The following is a 24699-nucleotide window of genomic DNA, read 5'->3' as shown; positions in this document are numbered from 1 at the left end:
GTATGGAAGTAATGTTCAGTCCAGTTTGAGCACTTAAAGCTCTTTCAAAAAATGAAGTAATTTTTGATGTCGGCGTGGCAGCCATGATCGCCACGCCTGGCACGTTGGGCACGCCGGGACGGTGACCTGAAGAAGGAGACACGGATGCAGAAGGGGACCGAAGCTGAGGAAGCGTTTATAGCGTTTATTCAGAGCGCGGCCACTTAAATAGGCTCAGCGTCACTATCACAGCGCCCCCTGAGGGCGAATAAGATTCGGATGCGAAACCGAAACCCCGATACAACAGTACTTTTCACTCTATTTAGGATACCTAAAAACACCTTCCAGAAAGGAAGTAATATTCACTCCCATTGGAACACCTATAACGAACTCCCGGCTGTAAGAAATGAAGACATAGGCAATCCTATTTGAACACCATAAAGACTCTTGTGAAAGATGGAGTTAAATGAAACTCCATGTGAATGGAGTATATTATACTCTCATTCGGGAATGCGCCAGGTAATGAGGCATTTACTCCCTTCTGAGATCATTTCTGTTTAGCGCAGTTCGAGCAGGATCGAGTTGGCAGAACTGGCTCAGCAGCACCGAGCGTAAGCTGTTGAAAGTTGCGCATTCTAGTAAAGCGGTGGAGTGTTTCGTTGTAGTGTCCACAAGCTCTCGGTACGAAGGGCTCCGTGAACATGCTTGCCGCTGAAGGTGATCTGCTACATTAACGCACGGACATAGATTGGTGCAAGAATGTACGATCCCTCATAGATGCGCTCATACGGGTGCGATCGCTGTAGGTGGCGGCGTCTAAGCAGTCGCTCGTCGCCGAATTTGCATCAGGTAGTCAACGTTGTACGCTTAAGTCGCCAGAGCATTGGCTGCGTTGTTTACTGAGATACCGTTGTGAGGTAATATACCTGTCAAAAAAAGTTATTGGGTTTTACGTGCCAAAACTACTTTCTGATTATGAGGCACGCCGTAGTGGAGGACTCCGGAAATTTTGACCACCTGAGGTTCTTTAACGTGCACCTAAATCTAAGCACACGGATGTTTTCGCCCCCATCGAAAGGCGGCCGCCCGCGACCTCGTGCTCAGCAGCCCAACACCATAGCCACTGAGCAACCACGGCGGGTCTGATACACCGGTCAACTATGCCGAATTTACCGCAATGTTCACGAATTAAGTAGCCTTCAACGAATTTACAAATGTTGCGTCACGTCTGACGAAAAGTTCTGTTGGTGAGAACATTTCGCACGTCCGTCTACGACCACACCTTTGGAAGTCTTCTGATCGTAAGAAAGAAACACCCGAGGGTTACCTGCTTCCAGCAAGTTTATTCCGACACGTTCATATAGCAGGCAAAATAGGCAACAGCAAAATTGCTCAAAAAAAGCATTGCGGTATAAAAGCAATGTGTTGCTTGTTAGCCTCTTCTGATCCATGATTTGCTGCTGCTTGTGTGCTGCATCTAATGGTAAGTCACCTTTAATAATGCACTTACACAACCCACAAAGGTTTGCGCGCTTAGGGGCTATAAATGTTTGTAATGCGTGCTACAGATGTTCGGCAGGGATGCATCAATCAGGATTGCACTTATATATCGGCGCGAAACGATGGGATTGTTGTTTTGCGACATGCATAGGCCCGTTCATATGGCTGTCTCTCGCTGGCGTTTACACGGAAGAGCGAAATGAAGGAGCCACATAAACGGAAGTGCTTTTGGGGAGGTGACTGGCGCGTACCGAACGTGATGCACTGCAAGAAATGGGACATGCTTCGCATCGGCGCATCCGCACTGCTGTTTCGACAAGCGCGTGAAGAAATGAGTGTTTTTTTAAGAAAACGACCACTTGGACTGCTCTTTTATTTTCCGCAAAAGCGTTCCCGTGCTAACATAGCTTGCGTGCTGCCCGTTTGTGCACATAACTATAACGTCCTCGGCGTCACCCACCCGCGTGTTTACTGGCCTTGTCACGTCCGGCCTGCAAAGAGACAGAAATGGAAACTATAAGAAAGTGAACGGAGCTGCGAACATATATACTCATATTCGAGGCCAACTCGAACTCATAACTCCGTACAAAAAAAATCGCAGCTATGTCAACTTCACATGCAGAAAGACGTACTCGACAGAAATTGAATTTCAGTTCAATTATTTACGTCCAGGGCCGTAAGGAGAGGAGTGGAAATAAAACCAAATAAACAATACTAGTAAGTACCTGTTCACAGACACCATATTTGAAGGCATCATAATCTATCATAATATATATATATATATATATATATATATATATATATATATATATATATATATATATATTATTAGATTTGGCAGACGTAGCTGTAGAGATGAACTTGGGACGACAGGGCTAGGCGAGCAGGATTTAATTGCAGGATTTGCATTTAAAACAGGACATACATTGGCAGCCTAGCGCGACTCCCATATGGAGCCCGCAAGACTAACATACAGCAAACAGTTTACGAGCACACAGCTCACTAGTACATTTCTAGTATGACAGAGCACTCAGCTCCCGACAACGAGCACGACACGAGCACACCCTAGCAGCCGGCAAACGCTGCTTATAAGCCCTTGCTCGACGTCATAGTTCGACGTCATTCAAGATGACCCGCCTTTTTGGAGGATGAGGTGTGTCGACTTGGAGGATGAGGGCTCACATACACGTGCCGCACATACACACAGGTGAAAAGGCCGGACAGTTCTCGGTACCGCCAAGCTTTCAGTGCCGACGTCAGAGGGCTTCGTAGAACTCTGCTTTGTCCCGGGTGGCTCGGCCAAGTACCAATTTCCTGAGTTGATCGCGCGCCACGTGGCTGCCGGCCCTTCGCAGTTCTCCGAAGGGCGCCCCGTCTGGTGGGCTTGGAACACGTGCAGCGGGCTGAAAGCTGGCACGTTGCCACCCCGTACGGCCATTCTTAACAATATATATATATATATAAAATGCTGACAGAGGAAGCAACAAGGCGATTACAGCATTGATTTCTTTCAAGAATGAAAGCTTCGAAGTATATATACACGGCACTTCTAAGTCCTTCATATAGAGTATATTAATACGTATAACAAAGGCGAGAGACGCAGAAGCGTGCGGAGCTCCAGCTATAGTATGCACAGTTGTGGATACTCCGCACATCCACCAATTAGAGACATTTGTTGGCAAAAAGGGTTCACGGGTCAACTGAGCCCTGCGGATACGTTGCTCTGGCTCCCCTCCCACCATCTGATTAAGAGGCGCGCCATTTTGTTGTCCCCTTCATAGATTCCACTGAGCTGCTGAAGATAAGCGGATCGAGTTAAAATCCCAGATAATCATTGTAGTGGCTGTATAACAATATGACTACCTCAACGTTCTCAGTGCACGTCCTCTATACTGCTATGGGGGTACGCATGTAATCGCGACAGTGCAACGAAAGGTTGGACGGTGTTCCACCGGTCAACGCTCATTTAAGCTCATTTAATATCTGTTCTATATGCAACGCCCTACTGGAAAATCAGTGCTGCGGAAGCCCGCAACGCTCTAATGTAATAAATTCGTATTAATATGTTCCTGTTACTGCGCTATTGTACCAGGCCCCGAACACTATCAAGTTCCTACGATCGCCACAGCGAAAAACCAACCCCGACGCGTTCCAGCACCAGGCGCAATAAGTGGAGCTACTGCAATTTGGTCGTACACGCTAATTCGTACTTTTTCTGCTAGGGACGCTCCAAGTTTCAGTCCACTCTAAACAGTTTACACCCTTTGGGGCGTATCTTGTCCACAAAGAGTAATCGCCATCTGTTGTGCTTGCATTTCCTTTTCTGAAAACTCTGCGCACTCCACTTACATGTCAATAACGTTATACCACGCCCGATGACGCACATGTGGTTCGTGACCAGGAAGTACTGGGCACGCAGCGTCAAAGAAAGACACGCAGGATAGATGGCGATTACTATTTGAGATAGAGATAAGGGTGCAAAATTTTTGAAGTGTCGTTCTGAGACGACACACATCTCTGCTTTCATCAACGCTCTGCCGACATGCTGATAGAGGCAGGCCACAGAGACAAGTGCACTGCTCGGACGTGCCTTCGATGCAGATCTTGCGGCACTCCTGCTTAGTGAGGAAGTTGTTGAAGTTCCGGCCGCAGCCGGTGTAGGTGAACTCGTTGCAGGATCCCCTGTCCGGGTCGTAGTAGAACATCACCATGTTCTGCAGGCACCAGCCGGGCTCCGGCGGCTGCGAGCACGGATCTTGGACGCACCGCGTGAACGCTGCAACGAGAGAAGGGATGCACCGCGTTTCAACAACCACGTCCTCCGAGATCGTTAGGCGCCACATACTTCCCAGACCTCGTAGGCCATGGAATAACTTTAGAACGGGCACATCATAGAGAGAGAGAGAGCATTGTGCAATACGACTGAAGCCAGACGAATGGGAACGAAACACTCGATTGTCACGTCAGATCGCGCGGTAGGTTTTAGTGCTGCTGCTCTGCAGGAAAAGCTACGGTAGGGAAGCCGTTCACTTGCCAAGGCTGGCTGCGTCGACGTGATGCTCCCTCCTTTGTTTCCTGCCTCCGTGGCGTACATAAATATCCCAGGTGAAAATATGTCATTAACGCACGTTTCTGCAGGGGTGCTGGACACTCAAATCCAGCCATTTTGTCGAATTTCGTTGTGCTGTCTGCTCTGACTGGTTCACATGTCGTCTACGCCCTGTCTGATTGGCTCAAGACGAAAACATGGTGGAGCTTGGGCAATGTAGCGAAATTCGACAGCGTCGCATCCCATGTTTCTTCAGCAGCGTTTGAACGGTCATGGCGCTGATGGAGACTGGGACGTACATTGACTTGACTAAAGTTCCTTCATCGAGCTTCAACGATTTTGTGGACTCTCCTATATGTTAGAATAACCATCGTCCCACCCGTTTGAATTACAATGGTCTCAGAGATCGGGACAGCACCTCGTACCACCCAATCACGAAATGTCGAACGTGTTGAAATTTATTCATACGTTAATAATTACGCACCTAATTTCAAATTATTTCAAACGTATGACACTTGACTGCTCCGAGGAAATGCTGTGAGGTTTGAGCGGCACACAACTGAAATGTAAATAGCAGCAAAAGAATGTGCGATGCACAGTGCCAGACGATCCATGCGAAATTGTCGACAAATATCCCTGACAGAGTTAGTATACGAGTAACCATGACCCGCCGCGATGACTCAGTGGTTTTGGCGTTCCTGCTGCTATGCATGAGGTAGTGGTTTCGGCTTCCGGTTGTACTCATGCACTTAGATTGGGTACACGACAAAGCACATCAGGTGGTGGAAATTAATCCGCAGCCCCCTACTATGGTGCCCCTAAAAGCCGCAGTGTTGCATTAGGAAGTTCACCCACATGAATAAGTAAACCAATCAATTAGTGTACCTATGGCTACACTAACTCCAGTACCTAAGATTATCAGGCTTGCTGAACGACTGAATCGCCATATTTTCGCCTATGGCGGCAAAACGAAGCGCACTGCGAAAAATCGCCTCCGAGATTGGGCGGCGCTCATGATATCCGTGCGACATCCGATCTCGGAGGTCGTGCAATAAGTCTACACGGCAGAAAAAGAGAAAGCAGCAGCGGCCACCGGAAGATCACACAAATACGCAGCTCGCATTAGAAGACACGAGGTCGGAAATCGTGTTGCCTCACGTGTCGACAAATAAAAAATCCGAGGACACGTACCTAAGCACTTCTTATGAGTTGTGAAAGCGAAAGCATTAATGTCCAATCGAACGCCGCTCAGCGGTCCTTCGAGTTTTGCGCTGCGAATAATGTACCACAGCGGTGCGTGCTGCCCGAGCCAGCAAGCAGCAGAAATCTGCGGTGCCAACGCCGCATGCCACCGACGTCCTTTGCGATGAGAGATCCAGGAACCAGCACCGGTCACCAAGGCCGGCACTCGCGCGCAGCAGCAAAGTCGAGTGGGGGTGAGAGAGAGAGAGAGGGAGCTACGGACAGCGCGCAGGCTTCCTTGAGCCAGAGCGAGGATGACGTGGCGTCGCGGCGATGCCCTCTCCCCTCACGCAACACCTGGCGCGTTAGCTCGGCAACAGGTGTTCCCTGACGTGGCGTCGCAGCCAATGGGAACTCCGCCGAGGCGCGGTCCTGACTTTGCGCTGCAGCCAATAGGAATTTAAGTGCCGTTTCACTGTTCCAGAAGACAGATGCCGGCTTTTTTCGCTCAATGGGCCATTTGACGCTGTTGCGTCAAAGGAAAGTCAAACTTCGCGGTGATACGGGGGCCTATATACGACCTATGGTGGTGTCTACGCGCGGAATCTCGTTATAAAGCCGCCGTTTTATGGCGTCGCTGCAGATGTCACAACAATTAGCCGACATCGTGAAAGAAAGGCCCCGGAACCATAGTTATACATTAGGACTCATCGCTGCTGGAAAGCTGTCCGTGCACGTTGAACCGATGTCGGCCGTGGGGGCAATCAAAGGAAAGCTGTTTCGGACGCTGCCACGACTTTTTCCCTTAATAGTCTAACGCACACATTTTACGGTTACGCAAGTATAGAGAAAACAGCATCAGTCTGGATTGACGAAGTATTATTTTAAAACTATTTTGATTAATCTAGACATTAGATTTTGATTACTAGAAGATTAACTGAACGACAGGGTATATGTCGTGCTTGTCCGGTGTGTTCTTTCGCGGTTGTCAACTGTACTCCGCACATAAGAGGGCGAACCCAGGCGACCCCGCTGCTGTCCTCCCAACAGAGCGCATACAAGGAGCGACGACCTCAGAGCGTGCAAGCCGAGGTATGAAGAGCAAAGGTTGAGTCATACACCATCCGTGTCGTAATACGATGTACGTATACATAAACTCGCACAAGCGTGGCCACGAGGTGCATGGCACGACCCAGACCGCGCGGACGCAGAGGGAACGTCAGCAAGGGCAGCAACAGCTGCGACCGATAGCGCGTGCTCCGAGGAATGCGGCAAGCAAGGAGACCTACCCCTCAGCCCCTTCCACCCACCCACCGAGATGGCGTAGAGAGCGCGTGCTCAGTTCCGTGAACCGACGATACGGGGCCGGCGGTTCGCGCGTGATTTACGGTCGCCCATGGATGGACTCCGCGGAGTGAGGAGCGCAGGCACGAGCAGCGCAGGCACGGACAAGGAGGCTCGGACTCTGCGCCGCGCCTGCGTCGGAGTTCCCGCGCCATCTCCTTTTAACGTGTTAAAGGGACGCTAAATGGAAACACCACATCAGTTATAGGCTGATACAACATTAATGCGAAGCATTCTTTACCTCATTCTTGGCACTTCGCAGTAGGTAGGTGGGTAGATAGGTGGGCAGGTAGACAGGATCCTGTCTCGCCTCGCTTTGATAAAAAGCGAAAAAGTGCGTGACCGATAGCGGGATCGAACCTCTGCCGCTGAGTACAGAAACCCGGTGCTCGAACGATTAGCGATCTCTTTCTTTTTTCTTTCGTGCATGGTATTTATTGCAGCTTTTTAGGCCACGACCGCACGCGTACTTCTCTCGTTCCAAAGGTGCGGCCAGCTCTTCGACAGATTCGGAGCGTGCTCGTCGTGCCACAGTCTCTCGTCTCCTTTCGTTGTGCTGCAGCTCGCGCTTTGAGGCGCCACGGTATACTGCAATATCTCCGGGACCGGCCCGTTTTTCCCCCCAGTACTTTCCTCATAGCACCTAATGCTACGCGGAAACTGCGCGACGTCGTGTACGGATGAACAGAATGAGGCTCAAAGCTGCAAGTTTCGAATTGCGCGCCGAAAACCTCAACGCCAGTACGTCAGTGTGACGTCACGGAATCGGGCCGTAAACGTTATCAAAACTCGCTTATTTCAGTCTACGGCTGCTTTGGAAAGCGATGTTTGGGCCAATAAACAGGCCCAAACAAACACCGTCAAAATCTGTGACGTCATAGCGAGCTAAAGAGGGAACTTAAAAGCCACGTCACCAACCATTCTTTTCTTTTGCGTTTTCTTCTGGCTTTTTGAGCTTGCGATAACGCTAAAGAGATTTCATTTTTTTTAAATTAGAAGGGAAATTTACTAATAAAGCTCGGATTACATTTTTAGTACGTAATCATACACCTAGTACGTATAGTTGGCTACGGGACACAACATACTTTTTTTTTGGCGGACTTAAGAGCCAGAAACATTTGATTGATGGTTTTACGCTGTCACAAATACAGTGCTGCCTCAGTGCCGGCAAAAATGTCTATATTCGCTGCTTCACGGAGTTTCTTCACAATATTAGCCAGAGACACAGCCGTGCCACAGGAAATGAACCTGGCGTCACTCCATCTGCACAAGTTTTCCTAACACGGGCCCCGTGCCACCATGGAGATACCGCGATATTAGTGGATTGGCTTGCCTCGAGCGTGAGTTGTCTTAAAACGTGGCTGAATCTCCGCACATAAAACTTCCTTATGATGGAACGTTCCCAAATAGTCTCAAGAGGAAGCTTTACCTCGGGGGTTTCCATATAGATACATAGGAGCGGAGAAAGCGTGCTTCCCGGCAACCATTGCACCGAATTACAGCATGTTTGTTACATTTAAAAGAAGAAAGTTAAAATCTAGAGGCTGTAAGAAGCATATTATTTATTAGGCCTCCAATATTTTAACAAAAATGTTCAAAATTGCAACATTTCAGAAAACGAAACTATGAAGTATGCAACTCTGTAATTCAGCGATAAAAACAATATCACAATTCTGTAGACTGCACCTAATCACACATCTAAAGAGGACAAAATTGATGCGTTATACACGTACGGCTCTGAAACAACACTAATTTGTGAGTATGAACTTTTGCAAAACCCTCGTACACATTGTAATAATTCCACGTAAGCTTTAAATTGATGTAATAAATTTGTCCGCTTTAGATTCTCTAACAGATGCGATTTAAGAATTAAGATACATGTTTTAGTGCGGAGTTACGGATTTGTCAACTTCGTTCTTCGATTTTTTCGAAACTTTCCAATTCTTGGGAATTCCTGAAAAAAAAAATGTCAGTCCCTGTATCGAAATGATGCTCCCTACAGTTACTAGAACAGATCTTTCTCTCTCAAGCTCAAGAAATTTCATTCAAGTAAGTCCAGCGGTCCTTTCATACAATAATTTATGCGTTTTATATGTATATCTGAATTAGCCAAGAGCTAAAGCTTCCTCTTAAGTATCGCATAATACATCTTGCATCATAGATAGAACGTCTCACCACTCAACCCTCTACATTAACTCAAGAAAGTCGATGTCTCCACTGCCCCTCGACAAAGGTAGTCACCGGTTTTATTTAAACTCCACTGCCATTCTTGAGAAGTGTAGCCTCTTTCTCAGCCGAGGGGCGACGCTGTGCCCAACTCGGTAGAGTGTAGGAAAAGCTTCGAATTCCGAGCATCGTTTGAGAATGCGGGGGTTATAATTTCTCCGTAGATGCATTACCGTTTGCGGAATACTGCCAAATCGGAGCACACTGCCAAATGTGTACGGCAGCAACAAAAAGTTGTAGTTTTTCCGGTGACACAGAGTCTCGTGATACAGAGTTTAACCAAAAGGGCGGCTGTGTCAGAGCTTTAGTCATATCTCTTAACCGCATGGCAGATCTTTCCATCCAGAAGGTGCAATGAGGGAGATTGCCGCATCATCTACGGCTGTCGGGGAGGACTCGGCCCTGCCAACTTGTTGCCTCGCAATCGAAACGGGTTGGCGCGTGCGACTCGTGCTTACTCACCGTCGCTGAACTTTTTGTGGAGCATGCTACCGCTCCTGGACAGCAGCTTGATCTTCGCATTGTAGTTGCGTTCGGTCATCTGGTCGACGTACTCCACCATACCTGAATGACGAGGGTGAGAGGCATGTAATTAATTAAGGTCGGGTCGAACACCTGCCGGCTGGAGTCCAACAAAACCAGAAGTGTACCCGCAACATTCGCTTTGGTCGGTGCAACTCTACAAGTGAAGCACTGCTCTGCGACTTCTGCTGACGCGTTACACATCGAGAGCTAGAAAGGCGCAGAAGTATCGAATGCTATATACGCGGGCAGGCGTACATTGACACGCGTCATTACCGCCTATTCTAGTCCGTATAACTTTCGTGCTGAAACACTACAAACTAATGTGGCAAGTTACACCTTTTAATTCACTTTCACCGCGAGAGTGGATAAGGGGAAGAGAGAAAATGGACGTTCTGCCTCCTGTCGGCGCGTATATTTGCCGGATTGCAGTTGGACAACGGGTGCATCAAACCGGGAGCGGAAGAAGCAGTTGTCAAAAAGCAAGAGAGAACATTGTACAATAGTACAATACAAAGATAACATATATTAATGCAATCGCACAGACGTTCACAAAGTAATAAAAAGCGCAACGACAAGTTGCCGTTCCATCCGGAAGACAAAGCGTCGAGAACGATAGCAAAGCATTAGACAACTGCATGAAGTAATGTTCGTAGTTTCACAAGCGGTGTAAATTGCAGTAAGCATTCACTTACTAACTAAACAAGCATGGTGTCACGCGCGAACAGACAAGCATGAACAGATCTTACTCGATCGCCCCAATCGTTCGCAATCACAACATTGGCGTTATGAAGGCCGCCGCAGCGGGGGAGCCGTGCGTGCTTGTCCCAAAGCGAACTCTTAAAATGGTGAAGCGAGAGCGGCTGCACGAAGTTTGCATCGTCTCCAAAACTCCGACTACGCGACGTCCAACAACAGGCGTGCAGGAGCGCGCTATCTACCCATGCTCGCTCTTCGCCCTGGCACTCGCAGCAGATGACCGCGAATATGTGCGGCGCGGGCAGCCACGGCCGGGCTAGAGGAGGAGACCCGCGCTCTCCTTCTCTAGTCCGGCCGCAGGGCAGCGCGGCCTGTATCACGTGACCTCCAGGCTCCAACGTACGCCGCAGGAAGGTGGCGCACATCAACCAACCACCATCTCTCTCGGCTCGCCCTCGCAAAGTTGCCCTTGCAGCCACAGCACATAACGTGGACATAACCGTCACGTGATGTGCGTTCTTCCCCTCCCACTCGGACTTTATTCGAGACATCACGGCGACGGCGACGGCTAGAATGTGCCTCGCGGGTGTCCGCATATAACAGCTATCTCAGTGAGAACAGAAACTAGCGGGCAGACAAAAGAGCGCGCTTACGGCCCAGCAGTATGTGGAAACGGCCTCTCCTGTCCGGCGGGGCGTCCCGATAGTTGATGACGTTCTTGATGCAGTGCTTGGCGCGGGGCTTGAACACGGCCAGGTTGTGCACCGTGCCGACTATCGAGCGGCCTTTCTCGAACGGCGCCGCCGCGTCGAGGTCCGCGTCCGCCAGGGCGCAGCCCAGCAGCGCGGCCGCCGCCACCAGCGCCGGCACGACGCGTGCGCAGCTGGACACGCCGCCGCTCGCCCCGTCAGCAGCGCGGCCGGCAGAGGCTGGCATCCCGTGGCATCCGCTGTCCTCGTTGGCGCTGCTGCGGCTGGGCGCGCGCGAAGGGGGCGCGCCGGGCGTTTAACGTCAGGTTAGAGAACTCAAATCGCGAGAAGGAAGTACGTAGACGAATATACATTGACAAGGTGGAAGCTTGGGCGAGTTGGTGATTCAACATCGACGTGTTTGCACAGCGCTAAAGACGAGGATTGGAGAAAGAACACATCACGGCGTCTATGTTGTGTTCGTCCTTCAGTCCCCATCTTTCGCGCTGTGCAAGCATGTCGATAACGAACTACACTCATGCATCAAAGACACAAAATCGTGCGAGAGACTGCCTCTGCCCAAAATCTGAGCGACGGCTTTGCAAACGCTTCACGATCATCTGGTGCCATGCTTTCTCCATACCGGATTCTTCAAACGTTTCACTATGTCCGAGTTCGTTAACACCAAGCTCGAACGATATAGTGAGGCGTTTCTTGATCCTCTGAAACGTTTCAGGGCCATCGTTCACTCTCCACGCTGCCTTCTAGTGATAGGTATAGGCCAACCCTCACTGTAAGAGGGATGATATTGCCATTTAAGAAGTGCAATGTACTAATACAGCTTAGCTTAAAGGAAAGCTGAAGCATATTATATAAAAACGAAGAGAAGAATGTTGGAATGCGATCCAACCTCTAGCTGAAGTCGATGAAAGATAATGCCTTCCTGGGCGAGCTGCGTGTGATAATGGGATGCATGAACCATAAAATTCATTGTGAGATTCAAACGCTTGATCGACTTCAACTCGAGGTTGAATCTTATTCCAAATTTTTGTCTTTTTATCGTCACCATCGTCGTAGTGTCGTTTATAGACATAGGAATTTAAAGTAGCTAAACATGACATGACATGGGGGTTACATACACATCTATACTGGAGTGCACTCATTTAGATACATACTCAAAGCGTACCAAGAAGACGAACGCCGATTTACGCGTTCAACACATTCCGCGCTCAAAAAGAAAAAAAAAGAAACGCAACGTAAGCACAGCGCAAACACAGTAAAAAAAGAAAAAGAAATAAGGAACCGCGGTTACAACTTTTGACATAAAAATGAAACCCGCGTGCTATGACGAGATAAGAAAAAAGGAATGCGTGTGTGTGTGTGTGTGGGGGGGGGTGACAAAACGCTGTAAAATTGAACACTTGGGAAGCCGCTGAAAAGATTTCGCGCGCTTAGTATCGTGTCACGGGAGATCGTGCGTGGCATCTATAGGAGCGAAAAAAAAAAACGATTCTTCAGAAGTGTCCACTGAAGGTAACTTATCGCACTGCCGTAATGTGCGCGGGACAAAAAAGAAAGAGAGTTAGCAAAGGTGGTTGTTCTGCGATAGGCGATAAGGGGTAAATGGCGGTAACTCGCCAAAGAAGATATGGACTTGAAAAAGAAAATTGTGGAGGAACCATCGACGACTGTTGTCAGTCTAAGCGAATAGCCAAACGTTTCTAGAGAGGTATTGCAGTAAAACACGTTGTGGGGCTAGTTGTTGCATAGCTTTTAATATATGAAGCGCCAACAGTAACAGCGCACTAAGAAGGAACAAAGACAGGAGAAAGTGCTACTTGCAACTGTTGCAAGTAGCGCCTTGTCCTGTCTTTGTTCACTTCTTAGTGCGCTACATGTCGCTGCTGTTTATTCATATTTTGAAAGCTTCTAGAAAACTATTAGCTTTATTAGAGGAATCGTGCCCTTAAGGGCGTTTATTTGCTGCAGTGAGGGTATTTACATAGCGTTTGTTGTTTCATTGCTTGGTTCCATAGAGGACAGAGCCGTTAACCAGCACAGCTGTAATGCTAATACAGGTGGCCATGCACATAATCCGATTCTTAACATGCGTGTTGAACCATGAAACACATCCATCCACTAACCACCATTCTCATGGTAGGCAAAGCGATCGCAGCGCCAGGGTTCCCCCTGGTGATTTTAGTGGGAAACTCCACGCTTCGCGACATTCTGTGGAAGAGACGTGCGGATGGCCACAACGTTCACACGTCACGCCAGCTGGCTTTTAGTTGCATAGGCGACGAGGTAGGAGGCTCGAGTGGCGGCAACAGGCTCGTTAGCGGCGTGAGACAAAAGCAAACAGGCGGCGTTAAAGGAGGCCTGAATGAGGCAGAAAGCAAGGCACTTAGCGAGGAGCCGCTGATTGCTCTCGGCTGAGGCATGAAAACTTGAACGAGGGTGGCGTCCCTGCCGTGAGCTGAGCGAATTTCGTTGCCCGTGTGATCCCTGTGTTTCTTAGTTATTTACTTTTTCTTAAACGCAAAAAAGAAAGAAGAGAAAGCTCGATGTTTCTAGGATAGCAATGAGCATCTCTTTAGTTGTGCCCTCGTGTAGTAACCTCAAATGTATTTACAATCTCTGTCCTTCAGTTGGATAAATTTTTGGTTAGACAAAAAATGTGTGTGCTTACTGGAAACTCGATTGTAGCATCTACAAAAAAAAATGACTGTCGTATTCTGTAATCTGTAATATATTATTTTCTAATGAATATATATCATTTTTCAGCCTTTGGCTATATGAGTCCAAACATTCCTTTTGCATATTTATACGATGAAATGCATAAGTAAAGAAATAAAATTGAATACTTGCATTTGTATGCTGAAAAGCAGCACTTGCATGACATTTTCGACCTGCCATATTCTTTTGTTTTGTTTTTGCGGTACATAAAAGTGCGAACTCTCGATATCCCATGAAAAGTACTGGCAATTAAGCTTCAGAACGCACTTAATTTTTACCAGTGTACTTTTTTCTACGAGCAAATTTCTGTATAACTACACAGTTAGTGCACGCGTCACAACGATATGGTAAACTGGCTCAATCCGCTCCTCCGATCGCCGTGAATGTCACACGCGAGCCCAGCCAAAGGAAACGCGCGCAGTACTCCATCTTACGAGCGACGTCATTATACATGTAGCATGCACATACATAACGTCAACAAATTTTACTGTTTGTAATGACGTTACGATAATGTCGATGACTGCGGGCCCGTCATTAAAAAAAAAAAAAGAAGTATAGTGTCAAACCAAATTGTAAATACTCGCCAAGTGTCATCCCTTCACGTGCCAGAAGCGTGCGCTTGCGTCTCTAGAACTTGTTTAATTCTGCGTCAGTGTCTCAAGAAAGAGCCACTAAATAAAAACAGTTATCGTGTTAAAGCTGTGTAAGTGTGGATTGCGCTTCTGCTATAGCAAAGCGGCTACTCGATCGTACAGGACACAGATGATCGATAAGCCAGCAAAGACGAAAAAAAAAAAACGAAAGGCTGGTGGCGACGCTGTCTCGAAGTTCCCGCACTAACGCGCCATGACATCACTGACTTCCGGTTAGCTCACCATGACGTCACTGACCGAGCGTCTAGTGACTTCCGGTTAAGAGGAAGCTTTAGCTTGGGCTCAATTACAGTGCCGCCTATTCAAATACATGCAAAACGCAGAAACGCTTTTCTGAGGTAGCCCCTGGAGCGATTTTAATGAAATTTGTTGCACTTGAGGTTGAATGTTAAATTCCAGTGACTGTTGGAAGCGGAATTTCGATTTATCGCCTGAACGTATTAAAAGGAATTTTCGAAAATTGGTACGTCTGAAAAAATGAAATAGAAGCACGAACTTTGCAAATCCGAAGCTCTATACCAAGAACAAATATCGCATGTCTGTAAACTGCATCCGTTATAGCATCCAAAGTGGACAAATTTAATATGTCCATTTGTATCTTACGCGAATTTGTTTACTAGGGCTTTGCAAAAGCTCTACTCATATATTAGGGGTTTATTCGAGAGTGCTGCATAATATATAAATTTTGTGCGCTTTAGGTGCAATATTAGGTTCAACTTACAGAATTGTGATATCATTTTTTATTGCTGAGTTACAGAGTTGTAAACTTGATAGCCTTGTTTTCTGAAAATTCGTAATTCTTGCCAATTTTTATTAAATAATCGACGATCTACGTTGAAAATTCGCAACCTACAGTCACTACATTTTAACATTTCCTTTTTAAATGCAAAAGAAATTCGTCAAACTTGGTGCACTGGTGGCCGAGAAAAACGATTTCCCCTTTCCCATGCCTCGTAGATAAGAGCTCCCCGAGCTAAAGCTTCCCCTCAACTGTTCGTCGGTAATGGAGCACTACGTGGCATTCCAGTGGAACCAGACGCCCAAACCAATGAGATTCGAGACCATTGGGGGGGGGGGGGGGGGGAGAGAAGGGTTGAGGGGGCAAAATCAAGAAAACATTTTGAAATCTGTGGCCTCACACCGATCTTCCGGACCCGTCACGGTAGTCCAGCGGCTGCCCAGACCGAGGTCGCGGGTTCGAACTGGGTCGCGGCGGCCGCATTTCGATGGGGGGGGGGGGGGGGGGGAGAAATAAAATTATGGGGTTTTACGTGCCAAAAGCGCTTTCTGATTATGAGGCACGCCGTAGTGGGGGACTCCTGAAATTTTGACCACCCGGGGTTCTTTAACGTGCACCTAAATCTAAGTACACGGGTGTTTTAGCATTCCGCCCTCATCGAAATGCGGCCGCCGTGGCCGGGATTCAATCCCGCGACCTCGTGCTCAGCAGCCGGGGAGAGAGAAATGGAAAAATTGATCGTTGTACTTGTTTGGATTTATAGGGTGCACTTTTTAAAAAACGCCAGGTGGCCAAAATTGATCCAGAGTCACCCCCACTACGGCGTGCCCCATCATCAGATCGTCAGCCCTCCAGAATTAATTTTTTTTTAATGTTCAGAAGTTGAGGCTCCGGCGCGATGTTGAAACAGGATATTCAGTCGTTATCTTTTTTCTCCCCACCGCTAGACAGCCTTTTTTTTCTTTTGCTCCATATAAATGAAATTACAGTTTCGAAGGACTACTTTACCAGACTTAACTAAATTCACGTTACTCTTTAATTGGTTGTCCCATTAAGATCGTTTGAGAGCAGGTGCCCGTTGAGGTGGCTTTAGTGGCTACACGGTGCTCTTCTGGCGAGCGTGAGGTCGCGGGTTCGAATCCTGGCCAAGGCGGCATCATACCGATGTAGAGCAAAATGCGAAAAAATAAAAGGCCTGTATACTTAGATTCAGGTGCACGTTAAAGAATTACGGGTGGTCGAAATTAATTCCGGGCTCTCCACCCACGGTGCCTCTCATAGCCTGCGCGTTGCATCGAGGCGTCAAAGCAAAACATAGACCCTGTTAAATTAGTTCAGCCACGCAAAGAATTTTTTTTCTGGATAGCATTTTCATTTATCTGGAGGAAAAGAAAAGGTTGCTTTATTAGCTGGGAAAAATAAAACTATTCCTCTATTTTGAAAATCTCGCTCCAACCATAGCTCGGCTACGTCAGTGCGGCGTCTTAAATTTGAAAGTATTTGCTCAAGTTCATGCGCTTCTGCCTGGCAAAAAAAAAAAAAAAAAGAATTCCAAACTTTCTGAAGGTGGCAGCCTCGTTGCTAGTGTCTAGTAAAGAAACTGTGCGTTTCAGCGCATGCCAGTGTTTTTTTATATTACTATTATTATTCGTTTAGACCACGTTTTTCTGGGCGTTAGCCATGCGTAGTGTGCGTAACTATTTCTTTACAGGCACATATTGCATCTGCCAGGGTGCTGTACAGATGTTCACCCATTTCAAAGGGTTGAGCCACACATCATCAACGCAACATAATCTTTTTTCCGCACAATAAACTCGCGTTGCAGACAAACTATCAAATGTAGTCGCTGAGAAGACGCTTTCAAAATCTATGACGTCATGAGGAGCGTGACGTCATTGTGTGCGTACATGTGCACTACGAAGTACGTACTGCACATTCGTGATGTGCTTTCAGCTTCAATGCGATCAATTCGTAACCTTACTCCAACGTCTTGTTCCGTTTCCAGGTTCACTCGCGTTTGAATCAGCGACCTAATTCAGATGCCACCCAAAAGAGCACACTTGACACTATTCGGCACAATTATAAAACAACTACAGAGCGACCGCACGTCGCGATTTCATGTAATCATGCGGTAACAGGCGTTCTCACCAGACACTTTCTGCGCGCGTTTCAATTTATCGCTGACGTTGCGCCTGTGTATAACCAAGGCGCGATGTTCTTCGCTAATGTTTTGAGGCAAGCCGTGATGTACAGCCGTAATCACGGCCCTTTAAACTTCCATCCAACGCGTGCTCAGTGTCGGGAAAAGCAACGGACGCAAGAAATAAAGAAAGAAAGAAGGAAGGGGAACAAAAAACGCGAACGGGAGCGAGTCGAGTTGCAGACACCCGCATTCATATCCGGCGCTGCGACAGGCGGCGACAGCATAGGTGACAGCAGCGCGACAATTTCTTTCTCTACGGCGCGACGGTCGTTATCCGGTCGCGTGCCTCGCGCTCCCCATCGTAGAGAAAGAAATGCTTCCCATTTCAGACGCCCCTCGACTGCTCCGAAACCGTCTTCACCGCATCGCGCGTTCGCACGCGCTCCCGTTTCCGCTGTCATGAACTCCGGTCACAGTCGCGCTGCCGGCAGGGACGGCCCGGCGCCTGCCTGGCCTGCCCTGTGTGTATACTCCGTTTCGTACATCAGGTGCAATGCTGTGGAGGCTAGAGATACTTTTAAACCGAAAGCTTTACTGGCCGCGAACTTGCGATTTCGCCGTGGCCGTGCTCCTGTAGGAGGCACATGACGTCACATCGCGTTCCTCGTCGTTGCGTTCGCCTCCGCTCGCTTCTCCAGCTGCGCCGCACGCGCGATAACATGTCGGAGGATTGAACAGGAGAGCTCGCGTGCGCCGCAACCACAGTTGAGGCGGCAGTATGGACGTTCGATTGCGATTTCGCCGTGGCCGTTCTCTGAGGAGGCACATGACGTCACAGCGCGTTCCTCGTCGTTGCGTTCGCCTCCGCTCGCTTCGCCAGCTGCGTCGCACGCCGGATAACATGTCGGAGGATTGAAAAGGAGAGCTCGCGTGCGCCGCAACCACAGTTGAGGCGGCGGTATGGACGGCGACAATTCTGATAAGCAGGAGGAGGCCTGGAATCGACATCGGAACGAGATGAAGAGGAAACGAATCGCCCAGGAAACAGACGAACAGCGCGCCGGGCTAAACGCCGCAACATAGCTAGACAACCAGACTAACCTGGACTTGCTATCAAGATTAACCAAGGTTAACCATGCTATGCCTTAGCTTTCGCTACGTATATCCTGGCATAGCCGAGCTAAGCCACTGCCAATTATTTGCAGTGACCGCGTTCGCGTTTAGATATAGTTGGGCGTCTTTTAACCGCTTTTTGCGAAAATGTTCTTTATATAAAGTCAGTTCTGAATGAAAATGAGAATTTACCCCTAGAAGGAGACAAACCGTACACGCTTATTTGGCTGCTAACACGTTGTTTTACATCAATTTGCTTTTCGTTGTTTTTTTTTTATTTGCATCCCGTCACGGCAGCCTCACGTGCATGCTCGCGCGAACAAACGCCGCTGGCGCCTCTGGCGAAGCGTAGACGGAACGCGCGGAGCGATAAAATTTGGAGGCCGCACGACGTGCCCAGCTTCCACAGTGTTGCACCTGATGTATGAAACGGAGTATAAGCTGTCGACCCCTTTCCTCGTGCTAGAGGAACTGCTTACTCTCCGGGACAAAGATAAGGTGTCAAACGGGTCTGACAAACGGTGCGCAGGCAATTGATTTATCGAGCAAACGGTAAAATTCGGAAGATGAAGAGAAGGGAGAGAGAGAGAGAGGGGGAGAGAGAGAGAGTTTGATGAGAAGTTGGACATGTCAGGCCGCGCTATAATGCAGGACTCGCTACTTCAAATTGGTTTGTTTTGAACTGACAACAATATAAAACAAAAGGAAGCAAGCAAGACAGACGGAACGTAAGGTGTAGAACTGAGCGAATTGGCTGACGTTTTCTATAATGGCTGCGCAGCTGGGGAAAGCGGCACACAGAAGAGAAGCAGACAACACAATGCGCTCTGTCCCGTGTTGCTTCTCCTACGTGTCGCCCGCCCATTTGCTCTGCCGCCATGATGAAAAAGCGGAGCTGGGAATAAACAAACAAGTCGAGCCCAGAGTAAATGTATTCAAAGGGTGTCTATAACATGGCGCCCGTACGTGGTTTGGACTGCGTCCGCACTTCAATCCCAGAGCACCAGGAAATTCGCTATAGTGTGTACCGTTTGTCGTCGCATATCAATTGGACAAGTCATAGCTGCTAACTTCCCCGCCGTGGTTGCTTAGTGGCTCTGGTGTTGGTCTGCTGAGCACGAGGTCGCGGGATCGAATCCCGGCCGCGGCGGCCGCATTTCGATGGGGGTGAAAATACCCGTGTACTTATTTAGGTGCACGTTCAAGAACCCCAGGTTGTTCAAATTTCATGAGTCCCCGACTATGGTGTGCCTCATAATCAGATCATGGTTTTGGCAAGTAAAAGCCTATAATGTTATTTTAAAAAGAAAAATTTAATTCTCTGGTTTTACGTGTCAATCCCTAGATATGATTATAAGGCACTAAGGCACGCTGTACGGGTTATTCCGTATAAGTTTGATCCCTTGGGGACATTTAATGTGCACCTAATGCACAGTACACGGGCATTTTTATTTTTTCATTTAGCCTAGGAGTTCGCCTGCGTCATGATTTCAGGGAACTGATCGAACGTAATCGGCTGGCGCATTTATACAAACTCAGCTTCAGTTGAATAGCGATGCCTTATTCCCTCAATGCTTACAGGTTCTCACTAAACTTTTTAACGCTCTTATGCGTCCAGCAGGCCCGGGGTGCGCTCGAAAAGCACAAGCCTCATGCCCCGCTACAAACGGGCCCAACTGGGCTAGTGCAGAGTAGGGTACAACCCCGGGTCGACGCTTGCCCAGCGTCACGACGCGTTAAACCGTCGTTTGCCGGCACTTTATTAAAATTATCCCTATCCTATCCTATGGGTGTATGAAGGGTTCTGGGCTTGTTTGTCCAATGGCTTTCTCAAAAACAAAAGAAAAAAAATATAGTTGTAGCTAAGGAAATCACGCTGGCCCCGGTAGTAAAATCAAGAAAAAGAGAGTGCGACATACGTGCATATATATATATATATATATATATATATATATAAACGAGAAGGAAAGGGTTTAACCGAGGGGCCCGATTTTTATTATTCATATCATAAGAAGCCAACAAACACTGACGCCAAGGACAACATAGGGGAAATTACTTGTGCTTAATAAATGAAATAATGAAACAATAAATTAATGGAAATGCGAAGGTTGTGGGTTCGGTTCCCACCTGCGGCAAGTTGTTTTTTCATCCACTTTAATTTCCATTAATTTATCGTTTCATTATTTCATTTATTAAGCACAAGTAATTTCCCCTATGTTGTCCTTGGTGTCAGTGTTTGTTGGCTTCTTATGATATGACTAATAAAAATCGGGCCCCTCGGTTAAACCCCTTTCTTCTCGTTTATTACATAACGAGGGTCTCGAATCCGGCTACATTGATGCCTTCAGGTAGCATATGTGGGTTTATTGACCAGTTGCCTTCACCCAAAAAGATCACGTTATTGTGACGCCTGCGGGATAAAGGACGTTCCACGTCCGCCGCCATGGTCTGTGAGTGGTGGCGCTGGCTAACACTCCCAGGGTTCTACTAGGACACATAAATACCCAAGAAAGTGGATGGGCAAACAGCGCCGCGGTAGCTCAATTGGTAGAGCATCGCACGCGAAATGCGAAGGTTGTGGGTTCGGTTCCCACCTGCGACAAGCTGTTTTTTCATCCACTTTTTCCCATTAATTTATCGTTTCATTATTTCATTTATTAAGCACAAGTAATTTCCCCTATATATATATAAGAAAAGATATAAGAAAAAGAGAGTGCGACGTACGTGTATGTATGTATGTATATATACATATATATATATATATATATATATATATATATATATATATATATATATATGCATACACTTAATGGTAAGGGCGTTTGTCACCGACTGTATAACTCCGGCCATCCTCTAAGAGCCTCGCCTATCGCAATTTATTCTCTGCATAAAACTGAACAGAAATGAACAATACAACGAACACATGCTGAAACACTTGTCTCCGTCATGGTGTGCGCTTGCTCCTTCCCGCATACACTCAACGCTTCGCCTTTAATTTCTTTCTTTTTTCTCGGCCCTCACGAGTCTCGCGACACCGCAACACGTCGGCGTCCATACAGCGCCGTCCTGAATAAATCGCTCGCTCGTTCCGTGTTCGGAACGCGAGGCCCGAGTTACCCGTCACCGAAACTCGTCGTGAGTGCATGCACGTGCCAAGCCCTGATTTGCATAAGTGAATCATCGACGAATGTCTTGACGACGACGTCGTCGGACGCGTGCGCTTGCTTGGTCTATGCGTAACACTTTTTTTGTCGTTTTCGGGTTCTCCCTTTTTTTTATTTCAACCTGTTTTCCTTCGTAACGCGTGCAATTATTTCAAGTGTTTCGTTGTTTTGCGTCTCTTTTTTTTCTTTCCTCCGTATTTTTCCTGAAGGCATACAGACCTTTCTTCAGTTAATATGATGAACAATGGTGATAAATTCGCACAGCCGCCTCCCCCCCCCCCCCCTCTCACAGAAATATTTATTGTGTTTTATTTAGGACTTGATTAAATGAGGCCTCTGGAATTAACTGAGTTTTCAATGAAAAAAGTGTTTATTTCTCCTCACCTTTGGGAACAAATTGGCATGCGCGAGTCAAAATAAAAGTGAACCACGTTTTAAGTAAAACTATCGAGTAGACCCAATGTTCTACTTTGTATTATTTAGGTTCTGATAGTCCAGACGCGTTAGAAAATTTTTCATAAAGATATTACAGCAATTTCTGTGACAATCTAGCTTTTCCACACTTTTCCGGCAGTTTCGCCATAACAAGGCTTTTTTCCAGTCAATTTACGTAGTTCACTTCTTTATGAGTTTGTTCTTTATCGGTGTAACCTTTACTTCTTTCCCGATTGACGCTTTATCCCTTATAAATATGACTATTGAAATGTTGTTCGCATATTGTTGATGAATTGCTGACTCAATAGCCTTTTAACAATACCTCAACAATTATTGAAAGCACAGAGCAATAATTAAACAATAAGGTTGTTCGGTGGTTCACAACAAAAAAGTCGTTGACTAAAAGCTGTTGCCACATAGTTGAATAGTATTGAGTATTATTGAGTCATTGATGAGTAGTTCCCAACAATAAAGTCGTTGGCTAAATTTTGTTGATATATTGTTGAATTATATTGAGTAGTATTGAGCAATATTGAGTTTCGAAGTATATGTGAAAAACACACACATGTGTATGTGCGCGTCTTTTGCACATATATATATTGTTTTATTGATCACTTAATCACTATTGCATATATACAGGGTGTTGTTTCACGTTACTTGAACCAAAGACGTATCTACCGAGTGGGCAGGGGGACAGTGCCCCCTGTCCACCATGTAGATACGCCTATAGTTCAAATTACGTGACTTGACCCGTGCCCCCTTCACGTTACTGGTTGGGCGCCCCTGTCCACCCAGTAGATACGTCTGTGGTTGAAGTTACGTGAAACACCCTGCATATATATATATATATATATATATATATATATATATATATATGAGGCCTATATATATATATATATATATATATATATATATATATATATATATATATATATATATGACTTCATGATAGAGGCATCTATGGCTGCCGCAAGGTTTTCTTGGAAAAGTTGACGCACTTCTTGAAAAACTTTCTCTCATTCACACACCTTTTCTTATGCCGGGTGTCCCAGCTAACTTTAGCCAGAATTAAAAAATATGGGAATGCCACGTAGCTGGATAGAACCAAGGTAATCTTGTTTGCCGTCGCTTGGTGACACTCAACTTATTATATTTCATTCCACCTAATTGGATAATTAATTTTAATTAGTTATTCGACTTCTCAAATATAGTTAGATGAATAGTGTCAATGAGAAAACTGTTGAGCGACATGAAAAACTCCCGATACAGCTTTCTGTTGCTCAACACGTGGGAATATGCAAGAATCGTACTGCAGTGCTGTTTCAACATATCACATACACAAGTGAGTGAGTGAGCGAGTAAATTTTTATTGGGTCCAGCAAAACGCGATAAAACGCGCACCCGGCTAATCCCACGACGGGACTAACAGACCTAGCATGTCGGTAACCGCGCTATGTGAACATGTGGGAAGCAACAACGCACCCTCCGGCCCTAGCGATACATATATATATATATATATATTCACTCTACCAGCATATACCGTCAGGCCCCAAGTACCATGACTACCCGGTGAGACACGACATCTTTTTCAGAAATTAAGGAATAATTGAATTGCGCTTATGATATCTGTCTGCCTACGCTAACGTGGGTGGTGGAGCTGCCCACAAATGGTAACTAAAGATGACAAAGAAACGAAGAAACCCGATTTCGCTCATAGTTTAGACAAAAGTTTCACTTTGCTTTGTAGAGACGATTAAGGTGTAAAGACGACAGTGTAAAGAAACTGTCAGTGTAAACAAGATTTTTCTTTTATCAATCAAGTAATGTCCAATTTTGGTCTAAGGGAATTGTCTGCAGTAAAAAATAGGAATGCTGTGTTTTTCTGAAGGTACGCCTTCCACGAATGTTCGCAAGAGCATCTCCGTTGAAAGTCCATTAAACGCAGTCAAGTAGGTAGTAGTTTATTGTGTCTATTCAACACGAAGTACTTCGAGACCCTACTGACTACACTAAAACATGAAACTCAATATTTTCTTTTTTTTAATTCGTCGGAGCCCAATGAGAGCTTGCCCAGACGCGGAAGGGAAAAGCCGCAAAATAAGTAAACTTTTACCTTCAGTGGCGTGCTTTGTCTTGTTAAACTGTTGCTAATAAGGAACTGTTTATGTTTGCTCTTCCCCAGCCTAAACGAACTTGGATAAAAACACGGGACCCTTTTCAGAAGCGCTCTCATTTGTGCGCGCTTTGCCACCGTAGCTTTCCCTTCGTTGCCACAGAATGTTGTCCACTAGACCTTAGCACGACAAGGGCGACGGCGACACCAACGACGCTTCTTTTCTTCTTCGGAGCGCGGGGGAGGGGGGAGGAGCGGAAGGGAGGAGGGGAGTGTCCGTATAATTGCTATCACAATAAAAAAACGGATTGTCTCACCTTCGAGCGTGGTCTCATTCGCCTTTGTTTATTTACGTTGTCGTAAATCCACGTCTGCCAACGGACAGCTGTATCGGTTGCTCGCATACAGAGCGG

General features: G+C 46.8%; 1 protein-coding gene across 3 annotated transcripts in view; it reads right to left on the bottom strand.

Annotated features, from left to right (window-relative positions):
- Window positions 1–1833: 1833 nt before the first annotated feature.
- Window positions 1834–24699, bottom strand: part of LOC126527377 (uncharacterized) — a 61816-nt gene continuing 38950 nt past the window's right edge. For all 3 annotated transcript variants that reach the window (XM_050175192.2, XM_050175193.3, XM_050175191.3), the window contains exons 2-5: window positions 11155–11474; window positions 9743–9844; window positions 4070–4255; window positions 1834–1970 (exon numbers count right to left, since the gene is read on the bottom strand). In XM_050175192.2, coding sequence (XP_050031149.1) covers window positions 1960–1970; window positions 4070–4255; window positions 9743–9844; window positions 11155–11437 — 582 coding nt within the window. In that variant the 5' untranslated portion in view covers window positions 11438–11474 and the 3' untranslated portion in view covers window positions 1834–1959. The remainder of the gene's footprint in view (window positions 1971–4069; window positions 4256–9742; window positions 9845–11154; window positions 11475–24699) is intronic.

This window comes from Dermacentor andersoni, chromosome 9, assembly GCF_023375885.2.
Source record: "Dermacentor andersoni chromosome 9, qqDerAnde1_hic_scaffold, whole genome shotgun sequence".
Lineage (NCBI taxonomy): Eukaryota > Metazoa > Arthropoda > Arachnida > Ixodida > Ixodidae > Dermacentor > Dermacentor andersoni.
Note: the sequence above shows the minus strand (reverse complement) of the source record. Positions and strands in the feature narration are given on the sequence as shown.